This window comes from Colossoma macropomum, unplaced genomic scaffold (genome assembly GCF_904425465.1).
Source record: "Colossoma macropomum unplaced genomic scaffold, Colossoma_macropomum, whole genome shotgun sequence".
Taxonomy (NCBI): Eukaryota; Metazoa; Chordata; class Actinopteri; order Characiformes; family Serrasalmidae; genus Colossoma; species Colossoma macropomum.
Window position 1 is genome coordinate 40,331,800 of NW_023494789.1, and position 27,998 is coordinate 40,359,797.

Genomic DNA, 27,998 nt, shown 5'->3' on the forward strand with positions numbered 1-27,998 from the left:
CACCGCGCCCATCTCGTTGTCTGATGGCCGGATGAGAAGCGAGCTGGAGGAGAGCGCTCCTTCAAGGAAGGCAACGGGAAGTGGCGACCGACGGATTTATACCGTGCCCAAATCTTGCCCACGGACCTCAATGACTGGCGTTCCGCATCGCAGTTGAACTCTTCTGCTTCAGACTCTTCCAGAACCGCGTTCATTTCTGCCTCCGGAGCGAGTTATTTTCTGAAACCTGGACTCGTTCTGTGAAGACTGACTGAGGCTAGTTAGCGAGCTAGCTCGTCTTGTCCGTTGATGCGTGGATGTGACAGCTGCACAGTCGTGTTTTTTCGGTCAATGCCATATAAAACAAGGCCAGCTACGACTGAGTACAGGTATGTCGGACGATACGTGTGTAGTGTTGGAGAAGGAGGTGAAGTATTTGTCGCTGGGCAGCGGCGTTTTGTCGGTAGTAATGACTGGGTTGTTGTGTGATGAACGGGGGGAGGGGGAGGTGGGGTAACGTTAGCTTAGCTGGAGGTAGCTGACCGATTTACATACAGACAAAAAGGATAGGAAAATGCTCCAAAGCCGTTTGCTTAACCGCATATTCAAACAAATAACGTTACCAGCTGTCCACCCTCGACACTAGTAGGTTTCATCCGTATTTTTTAGTGTAGAAAGCTGGGCGCTAGCTGCTTCGAGGAGTAGCTGGCTGGCAGCAGCTTCTTAAAAGTGAAGAATCTTTTTCGCCGAGGCTGAAGTAACGTTAGGCTTCTGTTTCGAGTTTTCCGTTCCACCTTAAACGGTACAGCAGTTAACTTACATTCAAACACCTACAAGACATCTGAATCTAACTGCTGCACCGTTTAAGGTGGAACGGAAAATCCGAATGAGAAAGCCAACTTCAGCCTTGTAACGTTAGCTAACGGTAGATTTTCAGGCCTCCGCTTCTCGCTGCAGTTGTTTTTTCGTGCTCGGTTGTGGATTAAGATACGGCAAATTAAGAACAAGCTCATCGTGGGCAAACTTAGTTTAAGATCTTCTTATTTCAGCCCCTCATTTATAATTATTTCGCGTTTGCTGTGAGATGTGAGGATCCCTCCATAGCTGGGAAGTCTGCTAGCTAACTAGCTAATTAGCCACTTTAGGATGTAGCTAGGTTAACTTGGCTAACTCGATTGGCATAACGTTATTGACTGTCTTTACACCCAGAACTAGGCTGAGAGTTTGTGACTTGAGCTTCGGTTTTAAAACCGTACACAGCCATCTGTCAGATCATCCCTGTTGTTTGGACCCGTCTTGTGTTTAAGAAGATGTTTTAATCTCGCTCCCTTCAACAGTGTATTAATTTCAGCTAGCGCTAGCTGGTTAACGTTAAGCTATCTGGCTAGCGGTCAAAATCCGTCGGGGTCGGTCAGTACTGTCTCTAACCGATCTGACCGATATGCCGTCCACTCCGACAGGTATCGCTGACAGTAAATCTTCGGGCTTATACTGTGTTGAGTCGAACCGGACTGTGGTTAACGTTATATCTGCAGTAAAGTTAAGCCCGTTAGCTTTATTAGCCTAAGCGGCGTAATCCTTGTCGAGTTAAGCGAGCGCCTCTGCTTTTAACTGCACTTTAACGAGGTAACCTAATTGGATTTTCCTCGAGAAACTTCCCTCATTCGGAGCTCATTTGCGGGCAGAAACGTCTAACAGGCCCTTTTCCGAATGCGGCTAACAGTTCAGGTTGGCTACAGCGCGGGTGGTGGTGTCATTTTCGATATTTCGACCTCAAAATTGTCACGGTTCTTGATAACGATAGTAAAATTGGGCTGCGGCTTTCGTGCCAAGAACCTTCCGTCTGAGGTGGATCCGAGTGGGTGAGCTGAGAATAACGTTACGTTGACGTTAGCCTCAACAGACCGATTTCGAGGGCCGTAGTCGCCGGTATATTTTAAGCAGCCTTCGCTCCTCTCATAAATGATGACATGTTAGTAAAAAATGTGGCGTTTAATCGTGTTGTAAGGAGGTTTTCCGCGCCTGTGCTTCCTCCTTTCTTAGACTCGGTAACCCGCACTGGTGAATAAATGAAACCAATCAATGGATCCTTCACTGTAGGGCCCAAGAAGCGGCTGCGAACAAGATGGCGTTTGGAGCTCTTGCTCGTCGGCTTCCCTCTCTGCAAGATATTAGCATGCCATTGATTTAGCCCACAGGAAGGGCCAGGGAGAGAGTCTTGCTCCTTCTGTCCTTTCATAGCTCGTTTTTTGCCTTTCTGTTGCTAAATACTGGTACTCATTTGCAGTTTCTTTGCAGCCCCAACCCCTTTTTAAGTGTGGTCAGCAGGTAATTGTATGCTAGCTACGAGAAGAGCGTTTTCCAGTTTCCTCCTTGTTTTGACAAGCATTTCTTCTAAATATCTTCTGCGCTCACTTGGTAGAGATGAAGTGTATTGTGCACTCAGTCTTCTGATGAATTGAAACGACTGTGTCCTTAGACGCGGACCACACAAAGTGGGCCCATTCTCGGGGCTACTGTAGGCATGCTAAACCTGAAATTGTTACTGGCTCCCTGTGAACTGTTGGAACCACATAGGACTGGGCGGTATGACAGTATGTATCGTTATCATGATAAATTGTCACAAAACAATACAGAATGCTTTTCTGAACATTTTGGCGAGATCGTCTGTAGTTGTCACTGACCAGCTACCTGTTTCATTATAAGGAGAGCAAAATTAGTCCCATTTTACTAGATTTGGTGCAACACAGTATTCCAGATATTGAACAAAAATAATTGCGCTCACAGTTTTTGATGGTGTTTTTTAAAATGTAGCCCTACTGGTTCTTTTTTCTCTATTCCAACTGATCAGATGTCTGAAAAACTAAATATTATGACGTGTCGTGTATCCCGAAAATTTCTTGAAGTGTTGCAATATTATATTTTTGCAATATTGCCCACCTCTAGTACCAGAATGCCTTTTGGTTCTATCTACATTTGGCTTTCAGCAGTGCTGAGCAATAAAGTGCCTGCACCTGTTAGACACGGCCTGTTGGTGCCGATAGATATTGGTATCGGGTTGATATGGGCACAAAATGCTGATTGGGATATCAAAGGGAAAGGAATTAATCCGTTCCAGTTCTGTAACAAATCTGTCCTGAAATAGCACTTACTCCCACTGTGTGATGTGATGTTTGCTTTATTTTTCTTCCTCTGGGGTGGTAGAGCCTATTTTTAGATGCTCATCTCAAGTGAGGTAAAAATTAAATTATAAGACTTGATAGTTTTTAAAGAAAACATATTAGATCTGTGTCGTATCTGCAAATACTAAAGGGTTTGAAAGTGTCATTATACCATCTCTGGTACCTGCAAACCATAATACTTACATACTATGGTGTTGCTTTCCAGCTTTAGTGGTATTTCTAACAGTATTTTTGATAGATATTGAACATCGCATTATAAATCATGCCGATAAACTAGCAGTGTCCCTGTTGCCAAGCGGCTTGTTTGTAGTTGTTTTTTTTTTTTCCCTTTTTTTTTCTTTGTTTTGTGCCCTTTACTCAACTAGGACCTGACAAATAACTGCAGTGCATTTATTTACTGTTTGCTTGAGATTTTGAAAGAACAGTTTAAAATCCACAAAAATAAGCAACTAGCTAATTTCCTGAGCATCATGATAGGTGTACACGGTGGGAGAAGGAGGGGAAACAAATTATTGGTTAATTTAATTTTTCCCATCCCAGTAGTGCACGGTGACATGATCTAAAGTCATAGATGTTTTAGAGGCAGGTAAATGTCAACTTTTCAATTGGCAATAATTTTATCTTTTAAAGTGCCCAGGCACATGAGCTGTCAGTATAAGTAAGACAAATTCTGGTACCAGATTGAGTTTAAATGTCTCATGATACTGTGATTATATTCAGGAAATATTGTGATATTGAATATTATCAGTGTTGTCCACCACTAGTCAGAAGGTAATGAATACAAGGCATTAAGCATTATGTTAACCCTAAAAGTATTTGGTGTGTGTATGAATGAACATGCGTATGACTATTTGTTTTTATTCATCTTTTGATCGTTGTTTTGTGCCATTCTGCCTTTGATGCTGGCAATGCTTTGTAATGTTATGGTGCTCTGTGAAACTGAATTTAAAGGACATTACTTCAATTTCAGTGCACTCAGTTTTAAAGTGTGAAAATGTGCTGTAGTGTCTTATGACTGATTCAGATTTCTTTACAGCCAGGTTGGTGAATAGCTGATGTAGCATGTAAGTTGTTAGTTAAGCCAGTGTTGCAATATAAATGGCATTAATTGCACTTTATCATGATAAACGTAATCAAAAAATTAGTTACCTATTTAAAAAAATGTGACATCAACTAAAGTGCCACTTTTAAAGTAAGAGAGAACTGGTTGTCAGGCAAAATAATTTGTGATTATGCTGTGACATTGTGGATCAGGTGTAGTAACAGCATTTAAATACAGCACAAGTGCACTTACCTGGCTCAGGTTATTTACATCATAAATTACAACACAGGTCAGCCAAAATCAAAAAGTGGGAGTATGATTTGGCTGGATCTCTGTGGAGTAGAAGAAAATGGGCTTGACTTGTAAAACACACGACAGACTGGAAGGGCTTAAGATGCATGTCTAGTGTAGCTGGACTTTGTGTTGCTTAAAATGTAAACATATCTGTTCCATAACATGGACAGTTAATCGATTCCAGTATTATTTATGAGAGTGATTTAAGTATTTGGATACTCGTTCGGAAATACCAATGAGTTTGCGAAGCCTGTAAAATGCTTTTCGAGTTGATCCTAATTTTTAAAGGCAGACCAATATTATTTTTTGTCACTCTTTTTGTACTTGAAATGTATAACCATTCTGAAGCATCTAACCAATCACAGTGAGAACAAGTACAACTAAACTACAGCCTCTGCCCAGTACAAACAACAAATGAAGTCTGTCTCCCTGCCATATCGGTTCAGAATAGTTTAAAACTTTTTCGTCACAGATTCGTATTTAAAATGTATTTGTTTTATTGTGCTGATATTTGTAGTTCTATGTTGTGGACAAAAATAAATTTGTTAGTCTTTGATAGCTTATTTTCACTAATCATGGATCAATATTGAAGAGCTTTTTATATATTTAGACTGGAAAAAGCTCATCTGGTTCAGATCACAAAGTATTGCATTGAATAAAATTGTTTGCCATCAATTTACCGAGCTCTGCTCGTTACAACTACTTCTTCTTATCACCCACATTTGTATTACTTTTGGCTGATTTGTTCTCAAACGGTTGGTTCTCGAAACAAAGTTTACATTTTCATTTGTAGCATAGATGTTGCTTGTATTAAAAGAAAAAAGGTGGCGCTATATGCATGCACCACCCTATTTCCTACTAGAAGGAATAGATACTATCAGATGTATTGGAGCATCCATCTGGAATTTCCTCTAATTGCACACTTTCTTTTGAAGCTTATTGGAAATACGGAGTGTTTAGTATATTCATTGTAGTGCATTGTATTGCTTGATTGAGCAATTTGCAAAACTGAGCTAAAAGCACTCTAAAATGAGGTGAATGCAGTGAAAAGTGCGACTTCCATTAAGCAATCAGCCCAAATCAAATCCACAGATGTGGTCAGAATGGTTTTTCAAGTCTCTTATCGTTTTAGTATCTCAGCAATATAGCTGCAAATTATTCAAAATTAATTCACATAATCCAGGCAATAGAAGAGCAACTGCAGTTGCATTAACAGATTTCTGACCTTAATGCTGATGTCTGACAACTGTTTAATGGCACCGAATGAGATTATAGACTTAGTGTCTGTGGGTTTTAGCTTTTAGGATTACGGGCTTGGTTAGCGATAGTGCTGATGATCTCTCTCTTTTTTTTCCCCCCATGATGATCCAGCTTTGGCCATGTATTCTCTTCATTTGATGCTTTCCTGGTAGCACGCTTTATCTGTGATGGGGGTTGTACAAATTTGAATAAAAGTTTAGCAAAGGTATTAGAATTTAACTATTGAACCATCGTGATTTGTGTGTACGTCTTTCCTGTCTCATTGGTTTTCTGGAAGCAGCAAACCTTTTTTGGCAGATCGGTCAGTGACTTCATCTATAAGACAAGGTATCGACAGCAACGTCACACTACAATAGGCATCATGAGACTAGGGATAGCCAGAGATGCACCAGGATCCCTAGTCTCGTATTTTTCGTGTACATATCTGCCAGTGCTGGTACATAACTAGTCATGAAAAATGTACAAATTGAGACTTCGTCTACCTGGATTAGCTTTATGGAGAAATGTAACATTTGTTTCTCCAGGGTTACAAATGCAGTAAAATTAATAAAAAGCAGTTTTTTTGCATAGTAGTTAAACATCATCTAAATGTGCTGTTCTTCAGGAGTACAATAAATGCTTTCAAATATCGCTTTGAGGTATTGGCCAAATCGAAACATCACAATCGATGCCAAAAATTATTTTTAAAGCAAATTTCCTGATGATACTGATGAGTCCTACATCATCGTGCATCCTTAATACAAGCGTAACGATAAAACGTGACTCAATATGCCAGACATGCAGCATAAATAGTGCTAGGGATGTTTCATCCCAAAGGTATTGGATGGAGCTTAATGGTTCCAGACCATGCAGTTCCACTGCTCCACAGTCCAAAGCATGAGGGCTTTATACCCCACTAGCGGACACTTGGTTTTGTGCATGGTGACGTTAGACTAATGGTACAGTTGCTCCAGAATGTTCTCATTCTATCGAATCCAGTACTTGAAGGTTATACAAGCTGTATGTGTGCACTTGAATGCCTTTGTCAGAAATAGTTGCAAAGTAGTTGAATTCACTAATGTTACACCGATAGAGTATTTGTATCACCACTGATACTGGCACTCTCCTGCTGTGTAGTCAGTATCAGTCTGAGTTAATGTTAGTCCAGGTTGTTATTGAGGGAATGAACATAGAGAGACATATGGAAGGAACAGCTGGTCTCTTGGGGTAACGATGGCCTTTGGCATAGCAGCCACTAGTTGGATTTTTAGAGACCTTTGAAGTAGCTAGGTGGGATTAGACATTTTAGATCAATGTTTACCTTAAAATTTGTCTTGAAATCTCCTGTAGTAATGAGTTCCTAAACAAGGTTGAGTGGAATGCCATTTTTTAACAGACGTAGAGCTGGATAACCTGCCCCTTTCTTGTGTGGAAGATGTGGGATTCTTCCGCTTAATATCTCACCTGAAGCCATGCTATGCCATTCCTTGTAGGAAATACTTTTCTGATGTTACCCTTCCTGATCTATTTCAAGCAGTTTATACTTACATAGACCGACTTCTGAAGAATAACGTTATGCGACTGAGCTTTGCAAGCAATACATGGAGTTCCGACGTCAGTCTCTTGTCCATGTTAAGTTTAACAGCTCAATGAATTGATCCCAACTTTGTGCTAAACAGTTAGTTCTCTGATTGCGGAGTTCGACAACAAATGGCTGAAATCGGTATTGCTAATTGGCCGATCATGATAAAGGGCGATCGGCGATCAGTATCAGCCCCAAAGACACTGATCGGTCCATCTCTAGCACTCAAGTAGTTTTTGTGTGCATCACTGATGGAGAGGAAGCTGACATGAAGACACACTAGCAGGATCTCATGCATGCAAGTGTTTTCATTCAGTTTTGTCTTTGATTTGGGTGTGTATGAAGTTAAAGCCCTGAAACACACCTTATGGAAATATATAGTATGTTTATTATGTGGAGTATATTTGATTCTGCTTGGTTATTAAGATGAGAAGTAATCACTCAATCAGAGGAACAATGTTTTTGTCTTGGCTGAGTAAAGGCAGACAAACCAGTGACACTGCATATTCCGGTTATTTCCCAGAGATTCCTAACTAACTAGTGGGTCTTTGCTGACGTGTTGGGCCATGCATGCCTTAATGTACAAAGACGCGTAACAGGATTTGCTTAAAATGTAGCACTGTATGTAAAAGTACGTATAGTCTATATGACTAAGAAGAGCATCGTTGTGACATACCTGTAAAAGGGGATTTCCATCCGTCATTCGGAGTGGTTTGATGTGAAATGGTTCATTGTAGAGAGCCTTGCAGACTGATTTCTGATTTACAGTGGTGGTGATAGGAACCAGGGGTCATGATGTCTACAGCACAGATATAGTAATTTTATTTACAATCCGAAAGTAAGGTGGATAATGGAAAATTACTGGTTAATTTAAAAGTCTAAGCTCTCTTTGGGTATTATTTTGCCGTACAGGGTTCACATTTCCAGATTGATGGGAAAAAAAGTCTCTTATGCCAAAAGCTTCTCAAAACTATAATAAAACAAAGTTGCAGTGTATTCTGAGCCTCTTTTTTGTGTAATAACTCTCTGAGATCAATTTAAGAGAAATTAAACTCTTCAGATGTCTGGGTCCTGTCACCACCACTGAAATATTCAGGCTTGGTATGTTTCTCTAGAATGGAGCATTTCACTTTGTCACTCTGACTTTGTTTACGTCTTAACCATTTAGTTAATGAAAAACTTAAATAACATGACGTTACAGAGTTAATAAATAATCAATAATGATATAAACACTGATACTAGAATCTGTGTTGGTCCTGTTATTGTCAGTAAAGTATTTGTCATAGCAGTGAAATGAATGAGTAAGGACACAGGTTTCATGTTTCAACCATGTTAGATGGACAAAAATGTGAGGCTCGTGTTCAAAAATAAAGGAAAGCTTGTATTGGTATTGTATTGCTTCTATATTAGTAGGAGTTCAGCAGTAGAAATAGGAATTAGTTGTAGGATGCCTCTGTTGATGTGTTCCTCATTAGAGAAATACTGCTGGTACTGCGGTATTTAATGGATGCTAAGTTACGGTTATTGCATGATGCACTTAGATGAGCTAGGCTGTAGATATGGCTGTTGTCTGATTCTTTGTCTGAGTTATCAAACAAGAAAAAAGTTATTGATCATGTGCTGCTTCTGATAGACTTACCTGAACTTCACTCAGTATTTTTACTCACAGCAGCCGAAGCTAAGCTTTGCCACTGAGTCTGACACGGAGTGACCTGAGAGGAGGCAGTGTGCCACACCTCTAGGCCATTTGCTACAGCTCTTTTTTGTCCTTTAGTCAGCTGACTCTTATCAGGTGCTTGTTGAAAGGACGAGAGGGTACTTCAGTGGCACACAAGATGCTATGGATTACATTCACATAGAAGACAAGGTCATATCTAGTACTGTGGTTGCGAAATGTGTTGTCGCTGTGGCTGCCATTCTCAAACTGTATCAGCAATTAGCTGTTACCTTTTTGTTTTTTTATCTTTACAATTAGACTGTAGGCATTGGAAAGTGTTGTTGATTTTGTGCTTTTTTGCTGTTTTTCTTTGCATTGTGTTTGCAGTAAATTGAATTCAGATTTCCAATTTTGCGGTCTTAACGTTCCCAAAACATTTCGTGGCCAGGTTGTGAAAATAACCTTTTCACTTTTTGATATTTGATTGTATTGTAAAAGGTTTTTAGTTGATTTTAGAGGGTTAATCTAATAGATACATCTAGCTGATGCCAAATTGGGAACAGTAGGAAAGTGAACAACTGGAAGGATTCTCAGTTGTAGCTAAAGCAGATTCAGTTCAAGTAGCTGTCTTATTAGTGTAACAAAGCAAAGTATTGTGATTTAACATTGTGTCATGCCTAGTATGTTCACTTGTGGCTAACACATTAACTTGTGGCTAGTGTGTTAAATCAGAGCACTGTAAAGCACATTTTAGTGTTTGTTAGGAAACCAGTCTAAATTGGTCAAGTAAAGCTCCACTGAGTCATTCTTTCAAATCTCAAATGTTGTACTTTTGCTATATTGAAAGCTCTAATAAACTAAAATGGAAACCATTTTATTAATAGGAATAACTTCAGGTGCTAATTTTTACTGCATCAGAAAGAGTATTGAATCAAGACTAGGGCTGCAACAAACGACTATTTTGATAGTCGATTAATCTATCGATTATTGAAACGAATATTCAATTATTCGGATTATCAGTTGCCCAGTTACCAAACAACTTTAATATAGATGTCAGCTTTTAATTGTAAATTTAAATTGAGGTTGTTTGATGCATTTGCTAACCAACAATGAAGACAAAGATGAATACCTTATTTAAAAGTTTACTGTTTTAATGAACAAACAAACAAAATCAACAAAGTCTTTTTCCTGTCAAAATTTAAAATCAAGGATGTGCAAAGTAATAAAATATAACTAATATATATATATATATATATATATATATATATATATATATAAAACTAAATCAGTTCCCTTAAGCTTCACCAACCACACAGCCATATCTACACACAAACATCACACAAACAAACACACAAACATGAGTGTGGATCGCTGACTCTCTTCGTTATGTAATCCTGTACCACTTTCTGAGTGCAGTATTCTTGAAATGGTTTAACTTTGGACAGTAACTTCCTTAAACTGCAGCTCTGTGATGGTACCAAATGCAGTGCAGCATCTATGTATGTATATCTGAGAGCAACACTATTTCCATAGTTCTCCTATGTTCGCCGAATTTGAACGCACTGGTGGCCTCGACATTAAGACAACGATGCAGTGTTTGAAACTGTAAAGGTTATCTGGAAAGTGAACAGGATCGTTATGAGTAACAGTTAATTGCTTCTCCGCTTGAGCTCCATTAATGATACCAGAGAACATGCATTTTGAATTCAAAAATGTTACAGCTCGGCTCCTAACGTGAAGTAGGGCGACTTTTAACATTAACTAGCTAGATAGCAGAGTTATCTTAACAGGATGAATGTTCTTCATCCGGCGAGCCGATGTGTTTCGCAGTCGTCGATTTTAGTCCATTCAGTCAAATAATCATTGCACCCCTAATCAAGACACCACTGTATCACATTAGATGTTTCAAAACTTTGCGTCAACCTTACTAGCAATGTTATAAGTGGTAAGAACATCATCCTAAACTAAACCTTTTTTGCACATCAATTTCGATCTGACCATTCTCGTTACGGGGCTCTCACGCCTACCTTATTTGGTATGCACCAGTCACAGTTTTTCTGTAGTTCAGTCTGTTTTGACAGGTGTGAGCACTCCACCCGCGATTGCAAGTGCTCTACACAAACGAACAAAGGTTCACACTTCCAAGTGAACTCTGGTTCAATTTGTTGTTGGTGGGAACGCAGTATTACACTGTAAAAGAAAGTGCAACTTTTTAACTGAGAAAGAAAATAAACCTAGTTGAGTTCATTAAATCTCTGGTATTGTTTTGCATTTGTTAACTTTAGAAATTTGAGTTCATTAACTTCAAATAACAAGCCCACCAGGTTTACTTACTTTTTAAGTTAAAAGGTAGAATTGTTTTTACAGTGTGCAGTGTCCGCACCAATTGAGGTATTTCAACATCAGATTATGCGTTTTGCTTCTTTTAGCAACAGAGTAGCCCTGTACTGTCTGCATAATCTACCTGTGTCAAGATTTGACATTTGTCTCTAATAACAGTAAATTATTCGCAAAGTAAGACAGCTGATTTTGGCACATGGTGTGAAGAACATGTTTGTGGCTAGGCATCAGGTTCAGTTCACACTGCCAAACCATTCAGTCGTAAAGATGCAGAGATTGAATGGTTTATTTCATTACTTTGCCTGTGGTTCACGTATTTTAAGCACCTCTTTGAATACAAAGTAGGGTAGGATAATACGTTTGCATCAAGAATACATGTGAGGTATAGATCTGAATTTTATACAGTGCTATGCAAGTGAAAGTCACTTTTTGGGCTCTAATGCGAAAATAAAAGGCTGCTTGTATCTCAGCCAAATTCAGTGAACACCCACGTGTGTAATTTAACTTTATACGTTGCCAAACCAAATTAAAAGATACAGTATCACAAACACGCAAACTCTGGTGTGAGAAAACTAACTCGAACAGCTTTAAATACTTGCAGTGCACAGAAAGCATGCTTTGGTATGTAAATGTTATCTCTCAGACTTTGTCTTGCATTTCAATCTGTATGCATATCTTATGTCTCTGACACAGATCAGAGCGTGTCCCGGCAGCAGGAGTGAGGAAGAGCTTTAGAAGAAGAAAATGAGTGAACTGGACCAGTTACGCCAGGAGGCTGAGCAGCTCAAAAACCAGATCAGAGTGAGTACCCCTATGCTCCCGCATTGACTTCACAGGCATTTAAATGACATCTGACCATTTTTGTTTTGTACTCCAGTAATGAAACAGACTGTAATGCTACAAGTTCAGAATGCCAGTTTTAATTTGAGGATATTAACATTAGGTATAGGCACAAGTGACTGTCTGATAGAGTTATCAGTTTGCAAATACCTAAGTGACAAGTAAAATTCACAAAATTGATTTTGTTTTGCTTGATGCTAAATGGGAGGGGGGGTTCTGATGCATCTAACCTGAATCCCTCAATTACAGTTAAGTCTGTGGCATGGCAGGGTAGACTTCCTAGTTTTTTTATATAGACTCTGGTGGATTTCATTGCTTAACATGGCCAAGAACCTCCTACTTTGACTGGAAGGGGCTATTTAACTTATGTGCAAAATGATTAATTGTTGTTACAAACACAGCTGCATTAAACAAAGTGGTATAAAATGACTCGGTGACCACAAACAACACTCTTGACTGATTCTTAAAGATTCTTTGAAGTGTACAGACATTTTTTACTCCATGTTCTATAGCTGCATTTGAATAGTTGTATTGCCCTTTGTTCTGTTATTTTCTTAAGTGTCACTGCCAGTAAAGGAGGCGGTCATGTATGGAAGCATATCAGTATGAAAATGTAATATGCAAAATGGCAATGTAATCCTAAGTTTGAATTTACATTTTCTATTCGTACATGCAAGTTTGGGCTGAAAATGGAAATTGAAAATTCATTAATTCCATTTACATTTTCTATTTGGTGCAATAGTATTGGTGTTTTATTTACACAAAGGTTTAGATGCTTCATGAGAAGCTTTATTTAAATTAAAATGTATTTCCAGAACTGCATATTCTTGTCAGTCATCCCGTTAGGGCGGGGCCAACAGCACACTTTATCTGAAAGCGTGGCGGCCAAAGGGTTTATAGCTACTCTTTACAATAGCAGATGAGATGAGAGAGAGAAATATAGCCACTTGTGATGCTCAGTGTCTTTATACCTGACCCGATGAGAGAGTGTTAAACCAGAAGATTTGGCCACATGTTGGATTAATCAATCTAGTTGGGGGAAAAAAACAAGGTTGAGCTTCTTTCTCAAATTTTCCGGTCCACCTTACAGTGCAGCAGTGACATTCTGGTGCCTCAGTGCACTTAAATGGTACAGCAACACCGTTTAAGGAGGACCAGAATATTAAAAAAAGAAGTTAACTTCAGCTTCTTTTCATGAACTGAGAACGGTGGCTAGAGACTAGACATCTGTGATTTAAGTTTGTGTTGATGTTGCCTGGTTAAACCCGCAATCCTCAGACAGAAATTTCAGGGTTAGATCAAACTAAGATTAAAGTTAACTGGTTAAGCAAGAAATCTTGCATTGTGAGAGGCCCTGGCAGACCAAAGAAGAACACTGAAGTGGACTGAATTATACTTTTAAACAGGATCACTTTTTAGGGATTAGCTGTGTGAAAAAAACATAAAGACCTGAGCATTTACCAGAAGAACCCTGGCAAACAAACCACTTGTACTGGAAAAGAACATAAAATGCCCCTAGAGGTCTGGGACAAAGTATTGTGGACAGACGAGATGAAGATTAACCTGAACCAAGAGTGATGGAATGAGGAAAGCAACAAAAAAGGGGGGGAAAAAAAAACCCTTCTCACAATTCAAAGCATTTGATTGCTGGTGGCGTGTTAGTATTTTGAAGTAAACAGAAGCATCTAAACTGTTCAGATCCTACTAAATGCCCTAAAACGCTAGACACCATTTAACTTTGCACCAAAACTTCAAACTTAATTTCTACACAATTAGAATAATAATACCCCCCACCAACTCCCAGCAAAATAAAAAGAAAAGTTATACACGTTTTCAGGCTATTGCACACTGGACACATCAGGAGACAATGATGCCATTTAGCAGTTTACCCAGACCATAAACCCATAGTGTGTGACGTACACAGAGACGGAGTCAGTGGAAAGTCTTTAAGTTAGCAGACACATTCTGATCGTTTTCACCTCAGCTATTTCACTTCATGGCTTTCAGCTTGAAAAGTGAGTTTATAAAGAGTTAGCTAGCTGATACCAAACCTCGTAAATTCACTGAATGATGCTTTATTCTGTTAAATCTATACAGGTAGAGTGTAAAATGAGCTTGAGTTTGTTTATTGGCGCTTTTCGGCATCACTTACTATGGATGAAATTATCACTATATGGATGAAAGTATTGGGACACCTACACATTACACCTACAGGAGATTTTCTGACATCCCATTCTAAATCCATAGGCAATAATATTGAGTTGGTCCCCCCTTTGGAGCTATAACAGCCTCCACTGGTCAATGAGGTTGAGGTCAGGGCCCTGTGAGGGCCAGTCAAGTTCTTCCACACCAAACTCACCCAGACATGCATTTATGGACCTTGCTTTGTGCACTGGGGCTCAGTCATGCTGAAAGAGAAAAGGGTCTTCCCCAAACTGTTCCCACAAAGTTGGAAGCAAAGAATTGCCCAAAATATCTTGGTCTGCTGAAGCCTTAAGAATTCCCTTCACTGAAACTAAGCGGCCTAGGCCAACCCCTGAAAACAGCCCCATAGCATCATCCCTCCTCTACCAAAGTTTACAGTTGGCATCATGCAGTCAGGCAGGTAACGTTCTCCTGGCATTCGCCAACCTCAGACTCGTCCATCAGACTGCCAGATAGAGAAGCGTGATTCATCACTCCAGAGAATGTGTTTCAGAGTGCTTTACACCACTCCCTCCCCCCCGCCCGCCTGTGCATTTTGTTCGTAGGTTTGTGTGTATCAGCTCGGCCATGGAAACCCATTTCGTGAAGCCCCTGATGCACAGTTCTGTTGCTGATGTTACTTCCAGAGGCAATTTGGAACTCTTTAGTAAGTGATTCAATAGAGGATAGACACTGTGCGCTTCAGCACTCGCCGGCCCCACTCTGTGAGTTTATGTGGTCTACCGCTTCATGGTTAAGCCCCTGTTGCTCCTAAGTACTTCCATTTCACAATAATAGCACTTACGGTTGACAGGAGCAGATCTAGCAGGACAGAAATTTCACAAACTGACCTGAGGCAGAGGTGGCATCCTATGACAGTGCCAAGTTTAAAGTCACTGAGCTCATCAGTGCGACTCATTCCACTGCCAGTTTTTGTCTATTGAGACTGTAAGGCTAGATGCATATTTTTCTCCACCTGTTAGCAACCAGTGTGGCTGAAACACCTGAACTCAATAATTAGGTGTGTCCCAATGCTTATGTCTGTATAGTGTATATGCTATAGATGGGCTCTGTATTATCTGCTACCTGGAACCAGAGACCCTCTGCCAGGGCAGCATGGGGTTTCTTGTCCGGTGTGCCTCCCTGGTTAGCCAGCTTGCTTCCTTCTCTGGAGTGAACAGATAAAAATATTTTTCGGACATGTCAAGGTTCTTGTATGACAATGTATAATGTTAAAGACAAGCTCATTTGCATACTGAAAATCCTAATTTACTATTTGATTTTTTTTTTTATTTACTTTATTGACTTAGAATTTTTGAACATTCTGACTTTCCCATACAACTTTATAAAATAATTGTCATACGTTGCATATATTTTAACCAGTTGTGATTCATGAGTCAAAGTGTATTTTCTGCAAGGTTTTGGTGACGATTTTGAAAGCGTAATAGCCGCTTGCTTGCATTTTACGTGCCCAAAAGGTGTCTAGTTCAAAAACAGTAGAAAAGGCGGGATTGCTGAAATTACACGTTTTGATTTTCCACTTTAAAATACTTCCACTCTGTACAGACTTAAACCACTTTGGTAACTTCTGAAAACAGGCCTCAGTGCCACAGGTTGCCAATAATGTTTGTTTACCTCTTCAACAGTGATAGAAATAGAGCGCAGGAAAAAAACAGTGGATCAGAAGTGAATTGGGCTTATTTTAATCGATACATATTCCATTAAAATATACTTGGATCAGCTGCAATCTCGATCCCCTGGATTGAATTATGACATCACTACTGTGCGAATCAATCAGTAAAAAAAAAAAAAACTTGTTTGTTAGAACTATTTACTTCCAGTAGACTCAGGAATTGAGGTAATGACTGCAATAAAAGACTCATCTGCTTAACCTGTTCAACTGGAAGTGTGTTCTTGTAGCTTATGAGAATAGACTGCATAGCTGAGACATTTTCATATGGCAACCAGTTATTTGCATTTGCAGCTTACCGAATACTGTTGGGATGCCTGCATTATGAGTTACTGAGAGGCACTTCCTGATGTGACTCATGGCTCATCACTGCGTTGTAATGTTTTGGTGCTAAAATATGTGGATGCAGTCACTCCTACAAAGAAAATATTTTTAAAAGTTTACTATAATTGGTTTGTGTTTACACTAGTGACTGACATTATTAGAAGACTGACATCTAAATCTCAGTTTCTTAAATTCTGTTGAGAGACAAGTAAACACATGAACCCGACTACGGTCGTGATACCAACTACCATCATGATGAATGACTCAGTCACCAAAGAGAGTAGCTAGTTCATTTAAACTGGTGTTAAAAGATGAATGAGGCCAGAATATAACAAGTTTATCAGAATAAAATGCCACAGGAGGCTCAGTCTGACACTTGCGTGGAGGGGAAAAAAACACTTGTCATTTTGCATTATGGCATCCATTTGCACGTCAACAGTTACTCTGTTTTTAAATTAGGAGCTAAATTAGGAGACTGTGTATCTATTCAGACCCTTCAATCTGAAAAAAAAAGTCCAACATGACTCAGTATTCTGCATGTCTGATATCTGTTTTTCAGGATGCGAGGAAAGCCTGTGCAGATGCCACACTATCACAGGTAATTCATTATCATTAAATGGGGGGGGGAAAAATTAAGCAAACTAAGAGCACCTATTTTTATTTGATCCAACTCAAGCTATTTTGTGGTCATCTCAAATGTAATTTGTCTTCCAGATCACAGCCAACATCGACCCTGTTGGCCGAATCCAGATGCGCACAAGGCGAACGCTGAGGGGACATCTGGCTAAAATCTATGCCATGCACTGGGGCTCTGACTCCAGGTACTTTTGTCATAGTGTTTTAGGTGGATTTAGCTAGTTAATGTGTTCTTGGGAGGAATTTGTTTGTATGGGGACGTTCCAGTCAAGAATCAAATGTATTTTGTTAGGATTAACTGTGGTGTTCAGTGAAAGGCTGAGGGGAAAAGCTTGATAGAGAATGCCTACTTCCTTATGTTGGAATGCAAATATTAGATGAGTTTTTCAGTTTTGTTTCCTGAAAGGCTGTTTATTCCTTCTTAATAGCAGGACTATTGTAGTTTTAATTTTTGTTTATTAATATTTAATTTTTTGTGAATGAATTTCAGTTAAGTTTGTTAGCCTTAAGTGCGTTAGCATTTTCTGAAAATTATGTGCTTTACTGTAGTTTTTGCGTAGTTTGTTTTATAGATACTGTTATAGGTACTGTTTTGTAAATATTTCATCAATAACCAGGATGTAAAGGAAGTCAAAGTTTGTCTTGTTGTTCCCTTCCAGTGAGTTTATCCATTTCAATAATAGACTAAAATGGTAAAACTCACTGGAAGCGGTAGACTGTGTTTGCATAAGTTGCTTTAGTCCAAGGCATCATCAGCTCCCAGGTATTTAAGGTTTGACATGGAATGAATTCTGTATGCATTAAAAACACCAAAACTGAATGATTTTTTTGTCTGTAATCTTATAGTATTAAGACACTTATAGTACTGATTTAGTTTTTGTGTTCATGAAAATTGTTTTATTTTTATTCCATTAACAAGTACAATTTTTGTTAACAGTAATAGTCTTGCTTCAAAGTGAAAACACATGGAGATCAATCATCCATTACAATTAGCCATCTTCAGGGGCTTCCCTTCTCTGTGTGGGAGTCTGTAGGTGTATTTTACACTAGCTGGTGGACATGCACAGAGTGGTGAATCACTTTCTGTTCATGCATGTAGGTGGTGAAATGATGGCTGTGTGTAGGTGTTATGACTAAGCATATGTTGTTGCTATTACTGTCATGGTTTAAATTGAGGCCCAACCTGCATGAACAATGCTGCAGAATTGTGCTTTTAATAGTCCACAATACTTAACATGTTATTGATGATCACTTTCTTCACAAGCCTTTAGATTATAATGTGCGTTCTTAAGGTTATCTGCTGCTTCCATTTACCTCACTGTTGCTTTTTTCGTGTAGGCTGTTGGTCAGTGCATCCCAGGATGGTAAACTCATTATTTGGGACAGCTATACCACAAATAAGGTAGGTCAAGAGGAGATGCACCGATTTGAAGACAAATTGCTTTGTTGCTTATCGTCAAGTACCAAGTTTCTAACCAAAATACTTTGGTTTACCAAACATTAAACTCTGTCCTATTATTGTCTGTGTGGTTCAGGTCCATGCCATTCCTCTTCGCTCGTCCTGGGTGATGACCTGTGCCTACGCTCCCTCAGGGAACTATGTGGCCTGTGGAGGCCTGGATAACATCTGTTCCATCTACAGTCTGAAGACTCGTGAGGGCAATGTGCGCGTCAGCCGTGAACTGGCGGGACACACAGGTACATTTCACTCACTTGTACCTCCAGTCCATATCTGACCACAACAGTCCCGTTGTATATGGTTGGTTGGATGTGTAAGATTGAATTTTCTTGTGCCTCTAAGTCTGTAAGTCTTCTGCTATATGTTTGCAGGTTTTTAGTCCCATCAGTTGGGAGAATATTCCCCCCAGAGCCCTTTGATTTACAGCCTGAGGACAGATTAAGACAGGTTTATACTTGAGTACGTAACCCAAATAGGTATACAAATTGAGACTTTTTTTTTAGCCAGGGACTAAAGTGTAAAACAACAAACCTAAAAGTGAGGTGTTTGGGATGGCAGTCTTGGGTCAGTGTTTTTTTTCTTCTTGACGCTACAACAAAATCAACTGTGTTTAATATTATTGTAAGTTTTAAGGCTTGGCTAATGCAAATACTGATGTGCTAGGGTAGAGAGAATGCATGCGTGAGAGCCTGAAATCTCTGTAAAGAAAGGCAAATCTGCTCCACGTTAAAACAATCATATTAACTTAAAATGTAAACTGGCTGTTTTAATAGTTCAGGTTCACTGAGCCTGTAACAGTGATGTTTTCTGTTACACTGGTTTCTTATTATGTTTGTTTTTTTATGGTTTAGTAAATCTTTGTATCAAATTTAAAAAGTAACTGCACATTTTACAGGTTAATTAAAAAGATTCTGGGTGATGATCTGCCAGAATATACAGTTCTGCAGTGTATCGGGCTGAACTCCTGATCTTTACATGCTCAGCCAACGTATCTTCCCATCTGTACCACTACAGAGTGGAAGGAAAAGTATTTATCTGCTTGTAAATTTCCACCATGTGCATGATGGGACATAATGTCAAAAATCTAGTTGCAGTCTTGCAAATAGTGACACTGCAGGATTCCCAGTCTTTGCAAAATCATGCTCTGTGACTAAAAACTGATTGTCTTTAGATGTGAGAAGGTGTCAGACTTCAGTCTTTCAAAAGTCTTTTCAAAAGTTTTTTTTTTTTCAGAGTCTTCTAGTGCATGGTTAGCATTACATAGTTTAACCATTAGCTAATGAACACCTTCGTTTTCTGGAAAAATGTAAGATAAACAGTCAGTTGTGGCCCATCTTAGCACTGCGTCCTAGTTGTGATAGAGCTGTAAACTACATTTACGATGGTTTAATCTTTCCTATATCCCTTTATAAGTGGCTCTGGTGGTATCAGTTTAAGTGGAGTTGAGGAGTCTAAACCCTGACAGCTCAGAATCCCTAGTCCATCCGTCAGCTATGTTTTAGAAGCAGTTCACAATTATGGTCGTATAAAAGAGCATAAAGCATTTTATTTGTGACCTACTTTGCTATTTCTGTCTGGGCTTGTATTATGCAGATGTGGTGCTCCGTACTGCTCATGTGTTCATTCGACTTTACATAAGTTGAAGTGAAAGTTTGTCACTTCGTTATTGTGAGTGTACCTGTTTAACTGCTGGAATGAGAACTTTCTGCTCTCTGACTACAGTCTTGCATTGCCATGTTTTTGAAATTACTCATCCAGCTCCAGTTAAAGTCTGTGTGATGCGTTTTCAGCATTCTGATTTAAATGAAATCATATGTTTGTTTATTTCCTTTTGTCTGCAGGGTACCTGTCCTGCTGCCGCTTCCTTGATGACAACCAGATTGTCACGAGTTCTGGCGACACCACCTGGTGAGAGAGAGAAACTGCAGCCCCTTCAGTGAGATAATTAAGCGAGGGGAAATGAGGAGGCGGCACATACCTAGTGCTGTGTTACCTCAATGAAACAATTAAACTTCATTTAGCAAAGAAAAATAAATTATCATTAGGATAGACAGCAGTTCTCAGTGAGTAGAAGTTCACAATATTTCTGAAAAATCTACACCATGTTGGTAAGATCAGTGATCTGGCTTTGTTATATTGCTGTATTTTAAAGTCAGAATTATAGTAGTGATGGGCTTTGTATGAGCAACAAATATATTATTTGTTATATATTATAGTAGTATGCATGCATGATGATATCAAAATTGTAACAGTATTAGCAGATAATTGCTTAAAAAAAAAGTCTGCATCGGACATCTAGATTTGACCAGTATTTCAAACCAATATTTTGATGGTTTTGTTGTATTCCAGAAGAGCAGAACATTCAAACGATGCTGGGCTGCAGCACTATGTCTGCAATTTATTATTTTGTCTGTAGTGCTAATCCAGGAAGATGTAGTCTGAGTTTTAACTTTTTTAAAATATTTATGCATCATCATCAGATATATACATGAAAAATGTAGAATATTGGCATCAGCCCACATTTCCGATATGGACGCATCCTTTCTAAACAGGGTCTTTTGCTGTTTAGAAGCTAATGAAAAGTATATTTTTGCCTGCTAAGTCAAAAAAATACTTGGAGAACCCACCTTAGTATTATCTGGTATTTTCTTTTATTTAAAAAAATGTATAGAGCCTTTGTTTATTCTTTTGATTAATTACAATATTCTTTTTGGTTAATCTGTGTGATGCTTGTTTTTATTACAGTGCTCTCTGGGACATAGAAACTGGTCAGCAGACAACCACTTTTGCAGGCCACACTGGAGATGTGATGAGCCTGTCCCTGGGTCCTGACTCCAGGACCTTTGTGTCAGGGGCCTGCGATGCCTCAGCTAAGCTGTGGGATGTGCGCGAGGGCATGTGCAGACAGACCTTTACTGGCCATGAATCTGACATCAATGCCATCTGTGTGAGTAGCTCTACTCTGTTAACAGATTTGCAGTGTATTATGTTACTATTACACTACTATGCTACAACTGCAAGACAATTTTGTAATTGGTAATTTGTTGAGCTGACAAAAACAAGTTTACTTTAAATGAACTTACTTTGTATGCTTCAGTATGTGCCTGTGAAGTCTAGCGTCCTCAATAATGGAGAAAGGTTGGTTATCCAGGCTATCAGTTCCAGTATTTTGGCAGTTGTTTGTGAATTTTTTCCAGAAACGCTGTCAGCGTGTTCACTGGAAATTTCCTTCCTGCTTATGTTTTGCTGTATTCTCCGTATCAAGCAGGGTTTTATATATTCAAGTGCTATCAAACCTGCAGTGTAGAAGCTCAAGGGAGTTGTTGGTTGGTGCATATTTCCCTAATCCTAGGTTTCGTTTTCTATTTGAAGGCTCTTTAACCAAATGTGTGTGTGTGTGTGCTGTAGTATCTCTCAGCTTATTCATCCTGGTTGTCTTTTCTCAGTTCTTCCCCAATGGCAATGCATTTGCCACTGGCTCGGATGATGCCACTTGCCGCCTGTTTGACCTGCGCGCTGACCAGGAGCTGATGGTGTACTCCCACGACAACATCATCTGTGGCATCACCTCCGTGGCCTTCTCCAAGAGTGGCCGCCTTCTGCTGGCTGGTTACGATGACTTTAACTGCAACGTGTGGGACAGCCTCAAGGCTGACCGTGCAGGTAAGACATTCACACACTCACAGTGTAAATGGCAGAGAACGCCACTGCTGTCGAGACAGATGTTGTACTGTTACTGTCTAAGTGCGGGAAAAAAACTTGCAAAATAATTTTACTTGGTGGTTTGCATATTATTTCTTCAGTAACACGATCCTGCTGTGAGCCATGTTATTATATACCTCGGGGAAATGATTATTCAAATCTAACAGGTTTTTCCACATAGCATTTATCGTTGAAGTACATGTACATAGACACGCAAATATATACATTGCACGCATTCTCTTCATATCTTAGTCACAGAAAAAGTTTAGACCCGCCTTGTAACTCTATAACTGTATTGAATATAACATTGTTTTTATTGGTGTATTAATGTTGCTCTCTGGCAGGTGTGTTAGCTGGCCATGACAACCGTGTGAGCTGTCTGGGTGTGACTGATGATGGCATGGCTGTGGCTACAGGGTCCTGGGACAGCTTCCTCAAGATCTGGAACTGAACTCTGAAGGTGCTTTCAACACAACATGTCCGACACAGTAAGACAGCCTCTTTTCCCTTTGCTCATGTGCCATCAAGCATATTAACACGCAGGAAACATCTTCAGAAGCCGGCCCAGACTTTTGTCTTAGTTTATAATGTATTTTATTTATTCATATTTTTACTGTAAGCAAATTAGTACCAAGATTTTACAATTTAGTCATGTAGGCAAAAACTACATTTAAAGGCATTGTGCCTCGTGTCCGGTTTAATGTAGGCACTTTTCCACCAAGTAGTGCAGCACACGATGTTATGGTAACAAATTCATGATTACACATTTTATCATTTCCATTGCCAAATGAACTAAAACCAAGTTAAATTAAAACTCAAAGCTTCTCTCTTGTTGCTGCTGTTTGCATTTGCTGTTAACACTGCTGTCTCAGGAGAAATCATGTCACCATCAGGGTTGTTATAGTTAACTAAAACTACTACTAAAATGTAAACTAGCAGTAAAAAAAAAATGCTCATTGACTGCAATTACAATAAAAACGACAGGTTTCAAAACCATGAAAACTAAATCAAAACCCTAATGTTGAAGGCGAAACTAACAAAGTAAAATTGCTGAGAACTACTTAGTTCTTTTTTTTTCAGTGTGTTAATGAGAGTTTAGAAGCAGAACTTTTGTGTTATGCTGTCTTTAGTAAAGCTTGAGCTGAGCTCTGTCTACTGTTATATTAATTTTATTCTATCCTTACCAAAAACCCACTGTCATTCATCATAATATTCAAAAGTAAAAATAAAAGTGAAACTAAATAACTTCAACTGCTAATTTTTTAAAAACAAAACAAAAACAAAACTGAAACTATTATTGCACCTTTAAAACTCACTGAACCTAAACTGAAATCAAAACCAAAGTGAAAAACTAAATAAAAAATAAAACTAATGAACATTTTAAAAAAATATAGCAGCCCTGGTCACAAGCACCATTGTTTGACAGGAAGCGGATGCAGGTACTCGACCAGTGATAATTAGGGGCTGGCAATAAGCTGATATTTGTTATTGTGAGAAATCACGTTATGTAACTGTGCTTTTCTCAGCATATTGTGGATATCTTCAGTACTTAAAGAATTATGAACAACTGCGTATAAGAGAGCATAAATGGTCCTGTTTACCTGGATTCAGTGCAGTTCTGTATATAAAACGATGGTTAAAAGTCGTTGTATTCTTAGTTTTGATAGTATTTTTGAAATGTAACACCATAGATTGGCCTGTCACAGTTACTGCATAATCACCTGTTGGCTGTTGTTTAAGCTGACTGGAGTTATTTTCGTGAATGTAGATAAAAGTAAGCAGAAAATGCCTTTATTGAGGCACGTCAGAGCTCTTATGAAAAGAAACATTATCTCTAACTACTGATTGGTGATGTAACACCTTTTAGAGGCTAGCCCTGAGAAATGTTTGCTTATTTGAGTTCAATCTGTATCTGAAGAATTGAGTTACTGCTAAGTATTGACAGCTAGGAAGCAAAATAGCAAATAAGCTAATTTGGCCACATTAGGCTTGAACTTTTAATAGTTTCATACAAAAACACGATAATTGCAATTATTTGTCAGCTAGAATTTAATGGTTGTGACAGGCCCAACTACTGGTTCTTTATCTGTTCCAACTAATCATCAGACCTCAGATGATTAGTGTGATCTAGTGATGCATAGGATTTGTTCACACAGCAGGTAAAAGTGGCCCAAACCCGATCCTTTGCTTCATATTTGACCCAGATGTGTATCTGTGTGTCAGTGTAAACAGCAAAAAACACATTGAATCTGACATTTTCAATTCCAATTTGAGACTCTTTCATATTTGGTACTGAAATCCGATATGTATGCGACTCAGTCTAAACAGCCAGATCAGAATTCATGCGACTTTTAAGTCAATCTGACTCGACATCAGTCATAATTTTGCACTGCTGAGACTCATAAACATTTAGGCTGATGTTTCTGTACAAAAAAATTAGAGACTCCTCCTTATTTTAAGAGATTTGGAAAGCAGTGAACGCGGCCGTAGGAGAGCGAGGCTGCAGCATCATAGAACAGTTAAAAGTCTGAAAGCAAAGTTTAAAGAATCCGAGGACGCGAACCAAAGAAGTGACCGTCCCCTTTTTTGCGGCGAGCTGGAACACATTCTGGGTGATGAGCCCAGCTGTCAGTCAGTGAAGCTTCATGATGGCTCCTGTGATGCTGGCGAAGATGAAGCTGAAACCTCTGGGAGCGACTGGGGTTCATTCATAGTCATGATTGTTTACCTCTGGATGAGCTTCGTGAATCAATGTGAAGCTCTGTTCTTTTTGAGCATGCAAGTCAGTTTGAGAGCTGATCTGTTCAGACTGATGTCGCATACGGATCACATTTAAAAGATAATGAACAGCCAAACAAAAAATCATCAGATTTGGGCCATTTGTACCTGCTTTGTAAACATAGCCATAGTGTGTCACTATGCGTTTTGAAGTATTGTAATGTGACGTTGCCCATCCCTACACATAATTCTGAAAAGCTGATGCTCACTGCAATAAACAGTTGCACTAAAGCCTGTTTGCATTTTTCCATAACTGTAGGTTTTATATGCATGAAGTAATGGAGAAATAACCTGTCATCTCTAAAGTTGTCAGATTCTAATAGCAAATCGTTACTGATATGTCCATGCTGATAAGTTACTAATGTGACAATGCATTCCTGCTTCCTGGTCTCATAATAATAATAATAATAATAATAGTAAGGACATTTACGTTACTACTACATTATGGCTATTTATGAAATGCTGGTTTATTATAGCCTCTCTATAATCATTATTTGTTGTGCTTGAATTGACGTGCCTGGATGGATGTTAATGAGAAGCTGATTAGTTGATTAATAACTCTTCTTGTGGTCTCTCCTTCTGCATTTCTTTAGATGTCATTTGAACTCCAAAGTTGACTGGAAGACCATTCCAACTTTAGAATGTTAAATTTCACAGCATCGTCAACAAAACACCTTATAAAACTGACTCAGACACCACCACGAAAAGAAAAAAAACTTCTAAGGGAAAACAATGCCTTTCCTACACAAAGAAGAGCACAATTTGTTTTATCACCCACCTTAAAAAAGAAAAAAAAAGAAAAAAAAAAGAGCGCGAGAGAAGAATTCCTGTGGTATCAAACGAATAACTTTGTGCATTCCCTTTCGGACCATTCTGTGTCACCCTGTAAGAAAACAAACACTATCATCCCATGCTTATGTATCATGTGTCTAGAAAGCAAATGTTGGAGTGTAATTGTACAAATTATTTAACTCTTATTTTTTTGTTTCTTTTAAAGAGTTCTTTTATCAAACTGATGGTTATTCTTGGATCTGTTTTTTTTCTTCATATATATATTTTTTTTCTTTTTAGATATGTTCCAGTTTAAACCTTAATCCTGTAAAATTGTGCAAGAACGTTTGAGACAATATGTGCAAAAGGCTGAAATTAGAGCAGGAAGGAAGAGCAGCTTTTTTCTGAAGATGCCAATCATGCGTTTGTTTTTGTTTCGTTTTTTTGTTTGTATTATTTTTTCTTTTTTTTTTCCTTTTGTAAATGGTGCACTAGATTGCTCTAGAGTGAGTGAGTGTGTGAATGTGTAAGTAGTCTTCATGAGCGTGACTTTAGATGCCATGTTGAGGAAAAACACGCTCACTTGTGAACTCATGATTCATGTTGTTGGGCAGCAGATCGAGCGCCCCAAGCAGCTTTCAACTCTAAAACTGTTCACCTTGTTAAACCGTCGCTGAGCGGTCAGCAGTTACTGGGTAATAAGAACAGCCTTAGTTTTCTAAAAGTGTAATCATCTGTGCATTAGTTAACCTTTGATGTGAACACCAGTCCTTTGTCATTAAAGAGAAAATACCATAAAAATGCCATATCTTTGAAATATTTTACCATTTCTGAGTCTGAGGTACTCGCGTCATTTATCCGAAAATGGCTGCTTGTAAATATGAGTATCCGACTTGCACGCGAATGCAGCATTATATCCTAGCTAATTTTTCTTTCCAGTCTTGTCACAGCTTTGTTTGCACAATAAGAAACTTGACTAATGTTTTACACGTTAACTAACCAAGCACATGCCGTTAATCACATCGAATGCTAATTTTAACAAGTACACAAATTTTACAAACCAGTCCCCCTCCCCCTCCTGTTTTTTTAAACTAACCTCAAAGCTTTTCTTCTGGTCTTACTTCTTTTGTATTGGCTTTTACGACTATTCAGTCCAGGGACTGTTTATTATGAGGTTGGACTAAACTGGTATGTGGGGCAGAAGGATATTACAATTTTTTTTTTGTTTTTGTTTTTATTTTTTTAAACAAATAACACCCAGTTTCAGACAACAGATATTCCTGTTTGTGCTTGGAAATACAGTTAATAATCTGTGAATGAAATGTTGTACAAATCAATGTCTGAAAATAATGATTCTTAAAACTTTAAACGTTAACTTTTTATTTCATCTGCCATGAAGTAACGTAGTCGCATGCTGTAGAAATGCTTAAGCAGGTGCTCTTTTGTTTTCTCTTTTCCTTTTGGTTTGTTTATTTTTCCTGTTTTAATTTTTTTAAGGCCCATTGGTCTCTGCTAGGATGGTGAAATTGTTTATTTATATATATATATATATATATATATATATATATATATATATATATATATATATATATATATATATATATATATATAATAAATTATAAAATCTCCTCTAATGGATGGAGCTTAATTCCAGTCGTTTTTTGCCACGCTGTGTATACATCGTTTACTTTTACTGGCAAAGCTATGCACCCAAGTGAGAAGCTGAACGAGAAAGGACTACATATTTACTGCAGACTTTGCTCTGCCCCTCCTCATCGTGGGCTCCTGTAATCAATTCCAAATGACAAATTATTACCAGACAGCAGGTTAATACTTTTTTCCTTTTTTGTCTATTTTCAAATGGAACAGAGGTATTTGTCCAAACAAACTCCGTTCTGGCTTCCTTGAATTACAATGTTTAGAAAATGGCATCTGAAATGGCAGATTGTTCTGTTTTTTTTGTTTATTTTTTTATCCCCCCACTGTAAACAGATGCACTTTCTTCAATAGTTGTGACATTTTTTTAAATGTTTTTTTTCTTCCTCTCTCTGCGATAATGTACAATAATTGTGATGTATTTGTGTGTGCTGCCACCAGTAAAGATTAATTGCAGTTCAATTAAAATGGATTCCCCCCCTTATTTTCTCATCATTAATAACTGTAGAGCTCGGCACTCCTTCTCACCTTTTTTGTATTTAATTTCAGTCTGTCGGTGTACCACAGAAAGCTGGATGCAAGATAGATACTATATAAAAATGTACTGTTATTTAAGATGTAATAAAAAGAAGTTTGAGATGTC

General features: G+C 38.5%; 1 protein-coding gene across 3 annotated transcripts; it reads left to right on the plus strand.

Moving 5' to 3' along the window:
• Positions 1-8: 8 nt before the first annotated feature.
• Positions 9-27,998, plus strand: gnb1b (guanine nucleotide binding protein (G protein), beta polypeptide 1b). Of its 3 annotated transcripts, none has more exons than XM_036571312.1 (11): positions 9-368; positions 12,009-12,116; positions 16,913-16,951; positions 17,068-17,174; positions 18,328-18,391; positions 18,525-18,687; positions 20,290-20,356; positions 21,194-21,395; positions 21,895-22,111; positions 22,495-22,638; positions 25,522-27,998. In XM_036571312.1, exons 2-10 carry the CDS (start codon positions 12,060-12,062, stop codon positions 22,599-22,601), a joined length of 1,023 nt encoding a protein of 340 aa, XP_036427205.1. In that variant the 5' UTR covers positions 9-368; positions 12,009-12,059; the 3' UTR covers positions 22,602-22,638; positions 25,522-27,998. The 3 variants fall into 3 exon arrangements, with proteins under 3 accessions (XP_036427205.1, XP_036427207.1, XP_036427206.1); XM_036571314.1 differs by having other exon boundaries at positions 22,495-22,610; XM_036571313.1 differs by lacking the exon at positions 9-368 and adding an exon at positions 441-624.

Excerpts from the sequence above, each read along its gene's own strand:
- gnb1b (XM_036571312.1), top strand. The coding sequence starts at position 12,060 with ATGAGTGAACTGGACCAGTTACGCCAGGAGGCTGAGCAGCTCAAAAAC. Across the intron at positions 16,952-17,067 it reads CAGATGCCACACTATCACAG|ATCACAGCCAACATCGACCC; the intron begins GTAATTCATTAT and ends TTTGTCTTCCAG. Across the intron at positions 18,392-18,524 it reads ACAGCTATACCACAAATAAG|GTCCATGCCATTCCTCTTCG; the intron begins GTAGGTCAAGAG and ends TGTGTGGTTCAG.